At 42.5% G+C, this 15,819-nt stretch overlaps 2 protein-coding genes across 5 annotated transcripts in view; one reads left to right on the top strand and one right to left on the bottom strand.

The window, feature by feature from the left end:
• Positions 1-3,540, top strand: part of dynll1 (dynein, light chain, LC8-type 1) — a 6,311-nt gene extending 2,771 nt beyond the window's left edge. For all 4 annotated transcript variants that reach the window (XM_062998857.1, XM_062998860.1, XM_062998858.1 and 1 more), the window contains one exon: positions 3,164-3,540. In XM_062998857.1, the coding sequence (XP_062854927.1) occupies positions 3,164-3,301 (138 nt within the window). In that variant the 3' untranslated portion in view covers positions 3,302-3,540. The remainder of the gene's footprint in view (positions 1-3,163) is intronic.
• Positions 3,541-4,723: 1,183 nt separating this feature from the next.
• Positions 4,724-13,633, bottom strand: rpl6 (ribosomal protein L6). Its single transcript, XM_062998861.1, has 6 exons — positions 13,463-13,633; positions 8,713-8,811; positions 7,723-7,866; positions 5,600-5,648; positions 5,119-5,303; positions 4,724-4,906 (listed from the first exon to the last, which is right to left on the bottom strand). The coding sequence occupies exons 1-6, from the start codon at positions 13,610-13,612 to the stop codon at positions 4,754-4,756; spliced, it is 780 nt and encodes a 259-aa protein (XP_062854931.1). The 5' UTR covers positions 13,613-13,633; the 3' UTR covers positions 4,724-4,753.
• Between the last annotated feature and the right edge of the window lie 2,186 nt (positions 13,634-15,819).

Raw genomic sequence — 15,819 nt, forward strand, 5'->3', positions numbered from 1 at the left:
AACACGAGATGGAGTGCGTTATCGCGAATAACATCACGGCTGTGATTTGGTCGCAGGCACGAGCCGAAGGCGTGATGTTATTCGCGATAACACACGACCTCAAGTGTTCTACTGCTTTTATACAACAGTTTGTACAAAATAAAGAAAGAAAAGGAATCAAAGAAGCCCTGAATTTCATACTGAATATGCTTTAATATTGACAATGCAACCCTGCCTAAACACAGTAGGCTAAAAAAGGCATATAGTTTAACACTACAAAGAAACGCTAGTTTGGAATAAAAATGATAAGCGAATATGAAAGGAAAAGGAGAAAAAGCTCAAAATAAAATTAATTAAGAATTAAAAGATAGAATTTAGTTATTTATTAGAGTTATTGTGTTATATATATGTTAATCTGCACACTAACGTTCATTGTGCAGTTAGAAAGAAAAGGCTGCTCTGTAGGCCGTGCATCGGCATCACACCGTCCGACTTGTGTGCATGACTGGCAAGCCGTAGCCTAGTGGTTAGGGTACTGAACTACTGAACTAGTAATCAAAAGGTTGCTGGTTCAAGCCTCACCACTGCCAGGTTGCTGCTGATGGGCCCTTGAGCAAGGCCCTTAACCCTGAATTGCTCTGATTGTATACTGTACTGTAAGTCGCTTTGGATAAAGGCGTCTGCTAAATGCAGAAAATGTCAAATGTAATGTAATGAAGCTTGTCGTTACTGGCAACGCGTCAGCGGAGTAATACAGTTGTGGTGTGAAAAGGCCGTGCTGTCATCACAAAAATCAGCACGGTTCGAACGCTTCTCAACCAATCAGATTGTAAGGTCGGACCTAACTGTTGTATAATCCTCATCAGCTCATGATGTCAGCGTTAACCTACTTCTCTCTGCCCTGGTATAACGTCCATACCGAAGGAGGTTCATATTTTGGGCATCGTTGATAGATTGGCTTAACTGCTTATGCTTTACATGCCAAGAAATGTAAAATGCTTTAAAGCAGGGGTCACCCACACGGTGCCCGTGGGCATCTGGTCGCCCCGCAGGGACCACGTGGGTCGCACGCAGGGCATGTTCTAAAAATAGCACTAGCGACTATAGAGCTCCGTCTAAAAATTGTATTTGTGTTGCTGATCGTTTTGAATCATTAATATTAACGCTGATGTAGATTTGGGGGCGAAGTTCTATAGACCACCGAAGTCGTGCGTCATTCTGTAGTCCTCGTTATGCCCATATTTGGAGACCCGGGTCTAACTCGGATTCCCTATGGGAAAAATGAACGGGGTTTTCAAAAAATCGACTCTAACGCATCCTGTTCAGAACCCTGTACGTTTTGTCCTGTGTACATTTTTCTCCTGTACATCACCGGATCCTCTGAATTACGAGGTCGTTAAAGGGTCGTAATACTAATAACGCTACACGAACGCTAACGCTACTGCGCATTAATTAGACGTCACTGAACTACACCGATCAAATCAACGGAACGAGCGGCTCGCTTTTGTTGAGTACAACCGAAGGCGTAACACCCGAGGCCGTCCTCGCTTTCTACTTTAATGTAGCTAGCTACTAAAAATATCAACCAAAACTTGTGAATATCACGGCACTGTTACTCTGGTGAATCGCGCTGCTTCGTGCGCTTATTTAAGAGGCTTATAAAAGAAAAGAAAAAGAGCTTACGTGTAGCAATATGCATATTTTGACTCTTTAACGACTTTATAAGTCAGAGGATCCAGTGATAATAGACAGACGAATCTCCATAAAACAAAACCTAACAGCTCTGGAACATTTTTTATGACTACAGGATGCGAGAGAGGCAATTTGCGAAATCTCCATTTATATTTCCCGTTCAAAATTTCTCTTAGACCCGGGTTACCAAACATGGGCATAACAACATGGCGTGGCCTACGACACGACTTCAGTGGTCTATATCGTGCACAAGATAAACGCCCATCTCGGTCTTTGCTGAGACGAGCGAGCGAGTGTAGTCAGTTTGTCTTCCGCTGCTGGGGGATCCCCAATTTTTTGCAGTCGAGGTGGGTATATTGCTGCTCACGCCTCCTCCGACCCCTGTGCAGCCCTTAACGGAACCCTTTTCCACTCATGCATTCTGCACAGGCGCCTCTCACTGCCAATCAGGGTCCTAACACGGCGTCTTGAAGACCACCGCCCACACAGCCCGGTCATCCCTCCCTGCAGGCACTGCCAATCATGCCCGCTAGGTGGCGCCCAGCCGACCGGTGGCAACGCCGAGTTTCGAACCAAAGAGTTCAGGATCTCTGCGCCGGTGTGCTAGCGGAACAAAGCCTTTTCGGTTGGCTATGATGATAACGGCAAACACTGTGGTGACGAGAAGGATGAACCCGATGTCATCTCCACTCTCTCTGACGAGTACGATGGTTAGAAGAGTCTAGTCTCTAGTGGTCTAGTCTCTTCACATATACAGTACAGTGGTACCTCGGTTTTCGACGATAATCCGTTCGAGAAGGCCGTTCGAAAGTCGAAACATACGAAAACCGAAACAATAATTCCCATAAGGAAGAAAGTAAATACAATGAATGCGTTCCTGAAAGGCAAAATACATTTTATAGAGAATAAATGTAGTTTTAAATTATAAATAAGTAATGAAATGGATAAATGAACATTTAACATCACATTTACCTTTACTGAGGAGTCCTGTTGGCGTATTGAAGGCGGCGAGGAAGGCAGAGGGATACCCCCGATACCCCGCGCGAGTCTTTGTACACGTTGGCCCGTACCGAGTCACGCGGGAAAACGGTTCAACGTCAAGTCAGCGTTCGAAACTTGAGGTAGAAAAAAACGACGCAAACCGAATCATACGAAAATATGGGCATACAAAACCGAGGTTTGACTGTATGAATATGAATTATTATTATTAATAATTATATTATCATTAAAGGTGAACCGTGCAACTTTGTTATTCAGGAAGTTTGTATCAAACCTTGAAGTAGCTCTCAGTTTCAGAAAGGTTGGTGCCCCCTGCTTTACAGTCAATAAAGAAACTCATTTGTAAGCATTTTTGGCTGCTGGGGTGAACTGGGCTCACTTGATCCTGCCCGTCTGGCTTAGGCTGGTGTGACCCAAATTCTTAAGCTTTTACACTGTTAATACTTCAGTACAACATTAGTTTCCATCCTTTTGTTCTTTCCCCCAATACAAGGAGTTTGACAAGAAGTACAACCCAACCTGGCACTGCATCGTAGGACGGAACTTCGGGAGCTACGTGACCCACGAGACCAAGCACTTCATCTACTTCTACCTGGGTCAGGTGGCCATTCTGCTCTTCAAGTCTGGCTGAGTCCACGCTCAACCTATTTCAACTGGTCAATACATAATGACTGACTACAGAAAGGCCGTTGATTCCAGTTCTGGGACCCGCCTTCTTATTGCTGCTTTTCCGTTTTTGTTTTAACAGAATAGCCATATATGTTGGAATATTAGTATAAAATGCTTATTTTTGTTTTCTATAAAGGTTCAATGTTTAAATTAAGCACAATTGTTTGGATTTTTTAATTAAAGCAAAATGGTGTGACCCGATGTTCATCTATCTCACTCGCTTTCTTAACCGCTTATCCAATCAGGGTCGCGGGGGGGGCGCCGGAGCCTAACCCAGCTTTTCAATGGGCGCCAGGCACACGGTAACACCCTGGACGGGGCGCCAGTCCATCGCAGGGCACACACACTCACCTATAGGGCAATTCAGTGTCTCCAATTAACCTGACTGCATGTTTTTGGACTGTGGGAGGAAACCCACACAGACACGGGGAGAACATGCAAACTCGGCACAGAAAGGACCCGGACCGCCCCGCCTGGGGATCGAACCCAGGACCCAGGTGCTACCCACCATGCCGCCCTTTATTCATCTTAAATGTCTGTGTTCGAGATGGAGGGTACCAAAGGTGATACTGGTACTATATATTAACCTCTGATGTGCCAGGGATTGAACCATGGACCACAGTAAACAGGGGGGGGGAAGTATGCAGAGAAACAGATGAACTACAGTCAGTAATTGTAGAACTACAAAGTGCTTCTATATGGTAAGTGGAGCTGATAAAATGGACAGCGAGTAGAAACGAGGAGGTGGTTTTAATGTTATGGCTGATCAGTGTAAATCTTTTATGCATTAAGTTGTATTAAACATGGACTCAATTGAGTTGATGCATATAATATATTATATAATATTGTATATTATTATTTTCTCACAAATATATATTTTTAGTGTTCGTGTTTAATTACACCACCATGTGATTGTAAGATAGTGAACCCACAACACAGGAATAGTCGCCAACATTATAAAATATTTCTCCCCCTAATAATAACGCAGATAAGGTACGTGATCGCACCCCAAAATGAAGTGTTTGGTTTTTACTACATATAATAGAGGAACTAAGTGATGAGAAAACTATTATAGGATGGAGTATATCTTATTACACATTTGGTTTGCATCTGTGGGATGCAGTGCAGTCAGCAGGGCTCCAGATACCTGCGACAACCTACCAGGACCTTACCGAGTCACTCCCAGCCCGTCTAGCTGCTGTACGTGCTGTGCTGCACACAGCAGTTACTCTGGATATTAGCTGGTGGTCATAATGATGTGACTCGATAGTGTAAAACAATCTACTTGGTGGTCATAACAAGGGCACACAGATCCCGCATCACATATAAAATCACAATCACTGGTTATTTAAAACTAATAAACAAATAAACAGACCACACAGTGTGAATGGAACAGGCGGTTTATTGTAATTCTTTAGAAAACCAGTTTGTGTGGATACACGCCATTGGAGAGGAAGAACTGGGAGCGCAGGTAGCCCTTCAGCTGAGGAACCTTTTTAATAAGGGGCAACAGCTGAGCGTCCACTGCCTTCTGGTCTTCCTTTCTCTGTTCGGTCAGCTGGTATTTCTACATAGAGACAATCAACAAAAACACAGCAATTAAATGCAGTTCAGTCCAATATTTAGGCGCACTGACTGGCCACATCAGCACAAACTACACAACTGTACTTCATACCGTTTACATAAAGCATCCCAAGCATTACGAAATCAGTTCACGCTCTGAAAAGTGTGTGGCAACCGTTACGCCAACAAGGTTCAAGCGTTAGAAAGATGTTTAACCTCTTTCTCGGTGTCGAAGATCTCTCCCTCCTGATGCTTGGGCCTCCTGAGCCTCTTCTTCTTGAAATAAGCATCGTTCAGGTTCTGGGGCAGCTTCACACTGGAGATATCCAGCTTGGTGGTGGTGGCGATGCAGAACTTCTGGTGAGCACGACGCAGGGGTACTCGGTTCAGGGCCAACGGACCTAAAGCACAGCGAGACATGTAAACCGCGAGTACACTTTCTAAACCCAGCTTAGAGGCTCCTGTGTATAAAGTTACATTCATGACAGATTACACTCATTACACAAGATTCATTAGTTTACATGTTGAATGTTTTTGGACTGTTGGAGGAAGCCAGACATGGGGAGAACATGCAAACTACACACAGAAGGGACCCTGACTGCCCCACTTGGACCTTCTTGCTGTGAGGCGACAGTGCTACCCACGTAGACAGTAATTAAACTTAACTGGTAAAATTAGGGCTGAATAAAAGACATACCGGTGACGAGGAGGAGGCCGCTACCCAGCTGCTCGAGGAAGACGACACGCTGAAAAACAAGATTCATCATGCTGAATGTTAGCGATTTACTGATTATGGTCATCTCATCAACATCCTGTCCTGTCACATCAAACAAGCAAAACTTAGTTTAACTAGTTGTGTTCCAATCCTTATTGTGTTCATATATTGAAGCCAAGATCAAAGATAATCTGCGCATCATGACGTTTCATGTCCATAACATTAGGTTGGACTGAGGGAAAATTAAAGCAATTAAACAGGTGTGTATATTAAAGTTGAGTTCAGTTAGCAGCCCAACGTTATCTTGTGCATTTGCATAACAATTTTCTTGAGACCAATGTTTGTTTATTAGGATTTTAACGTCATGTTTTACACTTTGGTTACATTCATGACAGGAACAGGTAGTTATTCGTTACACAAGATTCATCAGTTCACACGTTTAATATCGAACACGGTCATGGACAATTTTGTATCTCCAGTTCACCTCGCTGGCACGTCTTTGTACCGTGGGAGGAAACCGGAGCACGAGGCGAAAACCGGCCCGGACCGGGGATCGGACCCAGGACCTTCGTGCTCCGAGCTGACAGTGCTACCCACTTAGTCTTTGACTGTTGTGCTTTGGGCGTTCATTCGGGATATATTTTATGGTACGTGACGGACTTCGCAGAGTGTGCGCTCTTGTCCTAGTATTAAGCGTTTATCTAGTGCAGATCATTTAGTCTATACGTTTTCTAGAGATGTACCGATCGGGGTTTTTGGCACCGATTCCGATCTCCTCTCAGGGATATCGGCCGATAACTTAAAAAGAGCCTCACAGTGAAGATAAACCGGAGCTGTGTGTGTGTGTGTGTGTTTGTGCCTTTAGAAGAGACGCTTTGTTCACAGTATCGCTATAAGTGATTCATTGATTCATGAGTCGATTCGTTTTTATGTGAAGCGTAAGTTTCTCTTCTCGGTTATCTCTCCGTGTTTACTGTTATTAATTAAATGTCGTGGTTTTAAATAAACACCAACTACTACAGAACATTCTGTGTGACTCTCTTACATTAAAAAGTTTCATTACACTGCTATTACCACAGATCTGTAACCGAGTCAGACTCGTTCCGTCTAAGGAGCTAAAAGTTCAGCAGATGATCCTGAACTAACGAATTTGGTAATGAATAAACTTTTGCCTCTGATTGGCTCTGTAACGTTTTCTGTTCTCATCTACATCACAAGTAAGAACCGCTCACGATTTACCAAAGTGAACCAGGAGTTTATATAACGTGCTGATAGAATCGACTCAGATGTGACCGGGCTGAATTATCTTTTTAAAGTAAATATTACAATCAGCAAAATTACATCGTATGTATGATGCACAACGTTAATGATGTTATTTTAGGTCATGAAGAGCTTTCACGATGGTTTCTGTACGATGGTTGATGAATGGTGATGTGATGGTTGGTGCTTCGTAGCTCAAAGTCTGGATCGATCCACTGAGCCGTTAACTTAACGTGATCTTTTATATATCACACGATCGGATCGGCTACTTTTAGGAGATATCGGCCGATCGCCGATAGCATATTTCGATAAAAAAAAATCGGCCGATACCGATTCATAGCCGATCGATCGTCCCATCTCTAACGTTTCCCATATCGCACGTTTGGTTTATTCCCGATGTGGTGAATCTTATGTATCTTATATTTGATCGGGAATTGGGCAGTGCGTTCTAAGCACGGCTCACGGGGAAGGACCATTTAAAGCTCAAGGTTGAGATGTTGGGTCAGCATGGACAGAGACATCTGTAATCGTATCGCACAATCAGGCACAGCAGCAAATAAATGCTCCCAAGACATCAGAGCATCAGAGCACTGAAGCGATATTGTACAGAAGAGTGGGTGGGTCTAAATGGGTCCATAAAGATGAGATGTTAATGACAGATCATTGTTACTAAAGAGAGTGTTAAATTATATGCCGTTTTATCACCTGGTCTCTGATTTATGTTAAATTATGTGATTATAAAAGTTGGTAACAACGGTTTAGGCACTGAAGGAACTAAATGATGTACTCGCATCTAATCTACCACGATAAATCACACGAGGCATGCACTGTTGAACAGCATCTACCTTTCCACGGTGGCGCCCGGTGAGCATGATGAGTACGGTTCCAGGCGTGATGGAGGAGCGCAGCTTCCTCCTGTGCTGGCTGAAGGGCTTGGTGCCATGACTACGCAGCTTACGGGGCACATCCTCTGTAGGGTAGTAACGTGGCTGAAGAGACAAGACAGAATCTAGTGAACGAGTGTTAATTTACTTGATTTATTTACATACATTTGGTTTATGGTATTTGGGCTCACTGTGGTCTTGACAGAGCTGGAGTCAAATTTAGGTCAAACTTTGTAACGGGGGAAAAAGTAAAGTAAAGGCAAGAAAACACTCCTAAACAATAGATCAACTAGTTTTTTCTTTTTTTACTAATACAGCCCAGTTTATTAACAGTTAACCAGGGATCCTTTTTGATCAATCAGCAGAATGCATACCTCACAGTAAATTACAGTGAGCAGGCTTCATAATCAGCATGTGCTGCCTTCCTGTACCTACGCTTAATAGAAATCAACTCACAGAATATGGAACACGTAAGGATGATCGTTCCTCATTCATATTGCCATGATTAGTCAATCACCGAGACATGTGAACTCCTTCACAGGCATTTCTGAAGCACTCGGGTGCGTGTCTACATCATGCCAAAAACAAAGAACATCAGGCATAACCTCAAGCAAGTGTTGCTGCTCCATCAATCCGAGAGGGCTTGCAATACATCCAATATTCACTAAGACGCAGTACAGATCGTTTACAAAATAAAGATGAACCTGGCAGTGGTGGGGCTTGAACCATTTACATTTTCAGCATTTAGCAGACGCCTTTATCCAAAGTGACTTACAGTACTGAGACAGTATACAGTCTGAGCAATTGAGGGTTAAGGGCTTTGCTCAAGTGCCCAGTAGCAACCTGGCAGTGATGGGGCTCAAACCATTACTAGTCCAGCACTTTAACCGCTACGCTACAACTGCCCAGCAAAGAAAATACAAAGACGATATTTCATCTATATTTACTTACCATCTTGCGCACTTTGACGGCACGGGTGCCTCCATTCTTATCTCCGCCGACAGTTTTACTCACTGTAGTGGGGGCTTTCTCGTTCAGCTTTTTCTCAATCTAGAATTACAAACAAGGCATCTATAAACATACTGAACCACCTGAACAGCATACAAGTCACAGATTCATTCCCAAAGGACTCCGAAAGTTGGCAACGACCTTAATTGTTGATGTATTCATGCAACCTATCACAACAATGACCGCACGCCCAGGAAAAAGTAAAGAAATGAATGTACAGTAGGTGTAGAAATGGCCAGCAACAACTAAAGGTTATTATTTAGTAGTTTGTTTGTTTATTAGGGTTTTAACGTCATGTTTTACACTCTTTGGTTACATTCATGACAGGAACGGAAATTACTCATTATATCGAACACAGTCATGGACAATTTTGTATCTCCAATTCACCTCATTTGCACGTCTTTGGACTGTCGGAGGAAACCCCACCTGTGATGCGAAAGTGCTACCCACCGAGCCTGCTTGTAAACACCTGAGCCTTTCATTAACGCTCCATTTGACCACGTCATGATGGCATCACTTGTTCGTTTGTAAAACAGTCAGATACAGATGTTCAATGACATTTATAAACGTATTGAGCCGTGTGGACAGCGTACAAGTTACACATCAACTCCCAAGCAAGGCTTGCTAGGGTTTACGCAGAGACATCACACTCTGTACATGTACATCGTCAGCATTCGGCAAACGCTTACAAGTACTGCGACGGTTTATTTTCTAAGCAATTGAGGGTTAAGGGTCTTGCTCGAGGGCCCAACAGTGACGACCTGGCAGTCAAGGACCTAGACTACAGCTGGATTGAAGCCACTTTGTGTCTGTGAGAAAACTAATGAGTTGAAGTTATTGTCTAAAAAGTGCATAAAGGAGTAGTTTGGACATTTGAAGATGATTTCTACATAATAAAGTTTTCTAACAACTTTTAGTATTGATTCCTGAGTGTAATAAGCAGTGCAATTGATAAGGAACAGAGTAAACAGCCTGACGTCAAGAAAACACAGACTACTGATAAACTAAGCGATGAGAATCACATGTATAGACATTAGGGGTGTGCTATGCTATATATAATTTTTAAAACGATACAAAAAATCCCATATCGTAATAACAGCGATCTTCTGCGTCGTTTACGTAATGACGTCCGTCCGTTACGTGGGTCATTTGGGCACAGCAACGAGTATGGCGGAAAGCGGCTCTGCGGCGGAGGAGCTCGTTCCAAAAACACCAAGTCCACCATAAATTAATCTTTGGCAACCCGAACCCCAACCACCGCTTTGCCGGCGACCTTTCTGTGGAAGTGTTTCTGCACGCAGGTTCACATTCAACAGCGGCACCTCCACCAAACAGTGCAGGAATACCCTTAACATTAATGTCCACACTGTGGCGCGCTACGAGTAAAGGTGCCACCGGGTTCTGCGCGTTCCAGTGTTGCCAGATTGTGCGTTTATCCGCCAAATTGGGCGGATTTTGTTGGGAAACAATTTAATAGCAGGTAAAAACATTACAAAATTTAAAAGAAAAGATTCCGTTTTAAGGTTATTAAAAGTAAAGTCCATTTTCAGTGCCGATTTGGCTTAATAGTGCTGGTCAGTCTGTATCATATTGTTGAAAGAAAATTAAAATTAGTTTTCCATGCATTCACACTGGCATGTTCTGGGGTTCAATTGAGTGTCATCATTACACACAAGTTGGCAGCCAAATGATCAAGTATTGCAAAGGAATACAGTCGAATCCGGTTAATCGGACCAGCCGCTTATTCGGACCGAATCCTAAAGTACCGAAACAAATCCTATCATGTACGTGTAACGTTATTCGCTTATCTGGACCAAAATTCCGTTTAATCGGACCAAAGAACGTGAGAGCGAATAAGAAAGAGAAGTCACAAGTCGCCACTTAGAGCGGATGCAAAGCGGGTCAGCGAGATATGGGAGGATTCCTGGGCTCCCCGGGAGAATTTATGCTTTCATCAAAGGTCAGGAAATCCGAAAAGTTGTGTTGACAAGAGCGAAACCAGCGGGAGGTGAACACTCCCGTCACCACTTTCTTTCCCACAACGAAGCACCCAGTAGCCAGCAGCGTGGTTATTGGATCCATCTGCATCTTTAGTAAGAACTTTTTTTTACTTGTCAGGGAAAATGAAGAGAAAAGAAGCTTATTATTATTATTATTATTAATATGCAGGTCTTTGTGATGTAATTCTACATGGCACTCACTGCCTGTGTAGGTAAATAAATGAGTGACCACATAAAATAAGGTATCAGTTTCTGTGCGACCCCTGTGTGAGCAATGGTCTCAGTCTGGCCACCCCTATGAAAACTGTCTGACTTCGCCATTACATTATTTTACATTATTTTTACTGGAAAGACAAAATAAAGAAAAGTGTGCGTAATTCTTACATTTTTTTACGATGTGTTAACTTATATGAATTCTAAATAAATAAAATATTTTTCAGTGTTTTGTTATATCGCCAAAAATATCGTTATCGCAAAAATAACCTGAAATATCATATTATTTGAGGGCCATATCACCCACCCCTAATAGACATCCTAATAAAGGTTGCACTACAAACCTTTTCTGCTTCTTATATCATCGATACATACCTTATATGTACACATACTTAAAATTATCATCTATACCACATACATATGTTTACTATGTTTATATATACACATTCCTCTATTATGTTCATGGCACCTTAATCTGCATATTACATCTTGTTTATAGTACATTCAATAATATATACAGCTGTATATCTGGTTCATACCAGCGCACATACCCTGTTAGTTTATTAGGATTTTAACGTCATGTTTTACACTTGGGTTACATTCATGACAGGAACGGTAGTCACTCGTTACTCATCAGTTCACAAGTTTAATATCGAACACGGTCATGGACGATTTTGCATCGCCAATTCACCTCACTTGCACGTCTCTGTACCGTGAGGAAACCGGAGCTCCCGGAGGAAACCCACGCAGACACGGGGAGAACATGCGAACTCCACACAGAAAGGACCCGGACCATCTTGCTGTGAAGCGACAGCGCTACCCACTTACTATCCTGTATATAATGTACAGTGGTATCGCGGTATTTTCGCTGTTTTGCTGGTTTTTGCGGTACTCGTTCTTCACATGCGTAGGATGAATACTGTACACACCAAAAACGCAAAAGTAGGACCTACCCAGCGGCCGCTTGAGACTGTAGAGATTGTAAACGACACATGATTGGTTGACTGATGGACAGCAACCAACCAGAGAATGCTGCTCTGTATACCAGTCGCTGATCAAATTTTAAAAAATTACGTATCTAGGTTTGAGAGTTTAAAACACTTTTAGTGTACAGTATGTATGAACATTTAAGGAGTGTTTTAAGAGAAACAGGTCCAGTGGGAAAGGTTATTAAGGGAATGGGAAAGCGTTATGTAGTGTATAAGTGAGTGGGGAGGGTTTATAAAAACTTAAAATAGTGTATAACTACTAAAATAATGTATAAATATTAAAATAGATATAGCGTCGCTACTTCGCGGATTTTCACTGGAACGTAACCCCCGCGATAAGTGAGGGATCACTGTAAAATACTCAGCAACTTCTACCGCTGCATCATTGAGTCCATCCTGACCAATTGCATCACCGTGTGGTACGGCAGTTCTACTGTGAAGGATCGCAAACGCCTGGAGAGAGTGATAAAGACTGCAACGAAAATCACCAGGACGGTACAACCCTCTCTCCAGAGCATCTACCATCACAGAGTCCACAGGAGAGCTGCGTCCATCATCAAAGACCCCACCCACCCCCAACATGGACTATTCACACTTCTACCCTCAGGCCGGAGATACAGAAGTGTGAAATGCAGGACAACAAGACTAAAGATCTCTTTCTTTCCCACAGCTATCAGACTCTTAAACAGCTGAGCTGATTATTCATAGACACTATCACACTTGCACACAATACTTGCACTATACCACATATGACTGTTTACAGGTCTACACACAGCTGCACATGTATGTTTACACTACTGTCTTTACATTTTGCACATGTAACTATATTGTCTGATTGCAATATATCTGCTCTCTTCTTGCACAATGTACATAACTTATACTCAGCGTGTTTTGTTTTACTATATCTAACTTTTATTTCTTAATTTGATTTGATTTTATTATTATCTTTGTACTTTGTTACATCATGTGCGGACAGCAAAATAAGAATTTCCTTGTACAGGGAAACACGTTTCCTACTGTACATATGACAATAAAGCTTTGAAATCTTGAAATCTATATCGTAGATACCGTTTCTCCTGCACTTGCCGCTTGTTGCACGTCTGGTTAGATGCTAAAGTGCATTTCGTTGCTCTGTACTTGTACACGTGTAATGACAGAGTTGAATCAAGAGTGCAAAGATTTTTATTTATCTTTTAGAGTGTAAATCATTTTAATTACTTGTGATAACTACTACTGTCTTTCTTTCTTTCTACTGCTGCTACTCTATGGAAGAGATGCCACTCGGAATCTCATTGTACTTGTGTACAGTGACAATAAAGATTCTATTCTATTCTAATCTAATAATAATGTTTTGTTTATGATAAACAACGGTCAGAACTCCGCTGTGTCACAATCCCATGTGTGTGTAGAGCAGTGTGGCTCTGATAAAGGTAGCTCTAGTGAAAGACAGCTTGGAGAGACAGAGACAGCTACAGTGCTTGTTTTACCCACCTTGGTTTCAGGTGCCCTGGTTTTCCTCTTGTACAGGGCACGGCGGGTATACATGGCCGAGCGGGAGTAGCGGCCGATGCCCCTGGCCAGCACCGGGTTGCGGCTGCAGTGCCGCTTGGGGGCCACCTTCTTCTTATCGCCCTCGACCATCTGAAACCGAATTAGAAGTAAAGATCCGGATTAAATCAGGGTAAAGAAACACTAAACAGCAGCAACATGTCAACATATATCAGTGCTAATGATGCGGCTGCGACCAGGACACGCTGAATACACCGCCAACCTGCTGTATATATTAGTCATGACTGACTCGTTTCTTCAAATTACATGAAGTTACAACGTAAAACATTTCATTCAAGCACATTTAATATCATAATCCTAAATACTCCGTAACCTAGTAACGTCAGCTGCTACTATTAGCATCCAGGCTAACAAGCGTGACTTCTATCAGCACGCACAGCACTAACATCACAGAGAACTAAAACAGCGCAAATATAAACAAATGACCGCAAACGTGTTCCAAACATATATCAAATTACCATTTAAATAACAAACACTACAATACAATGAGCTAATTAGTGAACGACCCGTTCGTGACACTGGATTTAAGGCCCGGTCTAATAACACACAAGTTTAACGAGTTAAAATGCACTAGGGCTAAAAAAATCTTCATCTTTTTTAATAAATACGTGATGATATCGTGCTACTGTGGTATTTTAGATGAAATACACACAGCCGTTTATGAAGATGAGAACAGATTACATTTGTGGGGAAATAGACACGCTAGCGCTATTACCTTTAGCCGGAAAAAAAGACCAACATCCGGGCATTTGAGGCATATATACTATGACGTAACGCGAACTGTTCTTCGGCTGTGTTCTGACAACACACGCACGTCGCGCTGCCACCTAGTGACTGGAGTCACAGCAACACCTACAACTGCTGTCCGAGTTATTTACTGTACTGTATATTCACCCAACCGCTTCATTCTGGTCAGGGTCGCAGCGGGTCCTCAGACAAGTGTATACCAGGGTCTTTAGTTATTGACACTGTAAGGTTATAAAGGCTTGGTTACGCTTTATGCATTCTCAAACATATTTTGTTATTAATGTAATTGGCGGCCAGTGCTAATATGTTAGATAGATAGATAGATAGATAGATAGATAGATAGATAGATAGATAGATAGATAGATAGATAGATAGATAGATAGATAGATAGATAGATAGATAGATAGATAGATAGATAGATAGATAGATAGATAGATAGATAGATAGATAGATAGATAGATAGATAGGTGCATAAGAAACATTAAGTAAGTATTACAGTACAGTAAATATATATATATATACAGTGTATCACAAAAGTGAGTACACCCCTCACATTTCTGCAAATATTTTATTATATCTTTTCATGGGACAACACTATAGAAATAAAACTTGGATATAACTTAGAGTAGTCAGTGTACAGCTTGTATAGCAGTGTAGATTTACTGTCTTCTGAAAATAACTCAACACACAGCCATTAATGTCTAAATGGCTGGCAACATAAGTGAGTACACCCCACAGTGAACATGTCCAAATTGTGCCCAAAGTGTCAATATTTTGTGTGACCACCAATATTATCCAGCACTGCCTTAACCCTCCTGGGCATGGAATTCACCAGAGCTGCACAGGTTGCTACTGGAATCCTCTTCCACATCACAGAGCTGGTGGATGTTAGACACCTTGAACTCCTCCACCTTCCACTTGAGGATGTGCCACAGGTGCTCAATTGGGTTTAGTCCATCACCTTTACCTTCAGCTTCCTCAGCAAGGCAGTTGTCATCTTGGAGGTTGTGTTTGGGGTCGTTATCCTGTTGGAAAACTGCCATGAGGCCCAGTTTTCGAAGAGAGGGGATCATGCTCTGTTTCAGAATGTCACAGTACATGTTGGAATTCATGTTTCCCTCGATGAACTGCAGCTCCCCAGTGCCAGCAACACTCATGCAGCCCAAGACCATGATGCTACCACCACCATGCTTGACTGTAGGCAAGATACAGTTGTCTTGGTACTTCTCACCAGGGCGCCGCCACACATGCTGGACACCATCTGAGCCAAACAAGTTTATCTTGGTCTCGTCAGACCACAGGGCATTCCAGTAATCCATGTTCTTGGACTGCTTGTTTTCAGCAAACTGTTTGCTGGCTTTCTTGTGCGTCAGCTTCCTTCTGGGATGACGACCATGCAGACCGAGTTGATGCAGTGTGCGGCGTATGGTCTGAGCACTGACAGGCTGACCTCCCACGTCTTCAACCTCTGCAGCAATGCTGGCAGCACTCATGTGTCTATTTTTTAAAGCCAACCTCTGGATATGACGCCG

Source organism: Trichomycterus rosablanca, chromosome 7 (assembly GCF_030014385.1).
Source record: "Trichomycterus rosablanca isolate fTriRos1 chromosome 7, fTriRos1.hap1, whole genome shotgun sequence".
In the NCBI taxonomy this organism is placed as follows: Eukaryota; Metazoa; Chordata; class Actinopteri; order Siluriformes; family Trichomycteridae; genus Trichomycterus; species Trichomycterus rosablanca.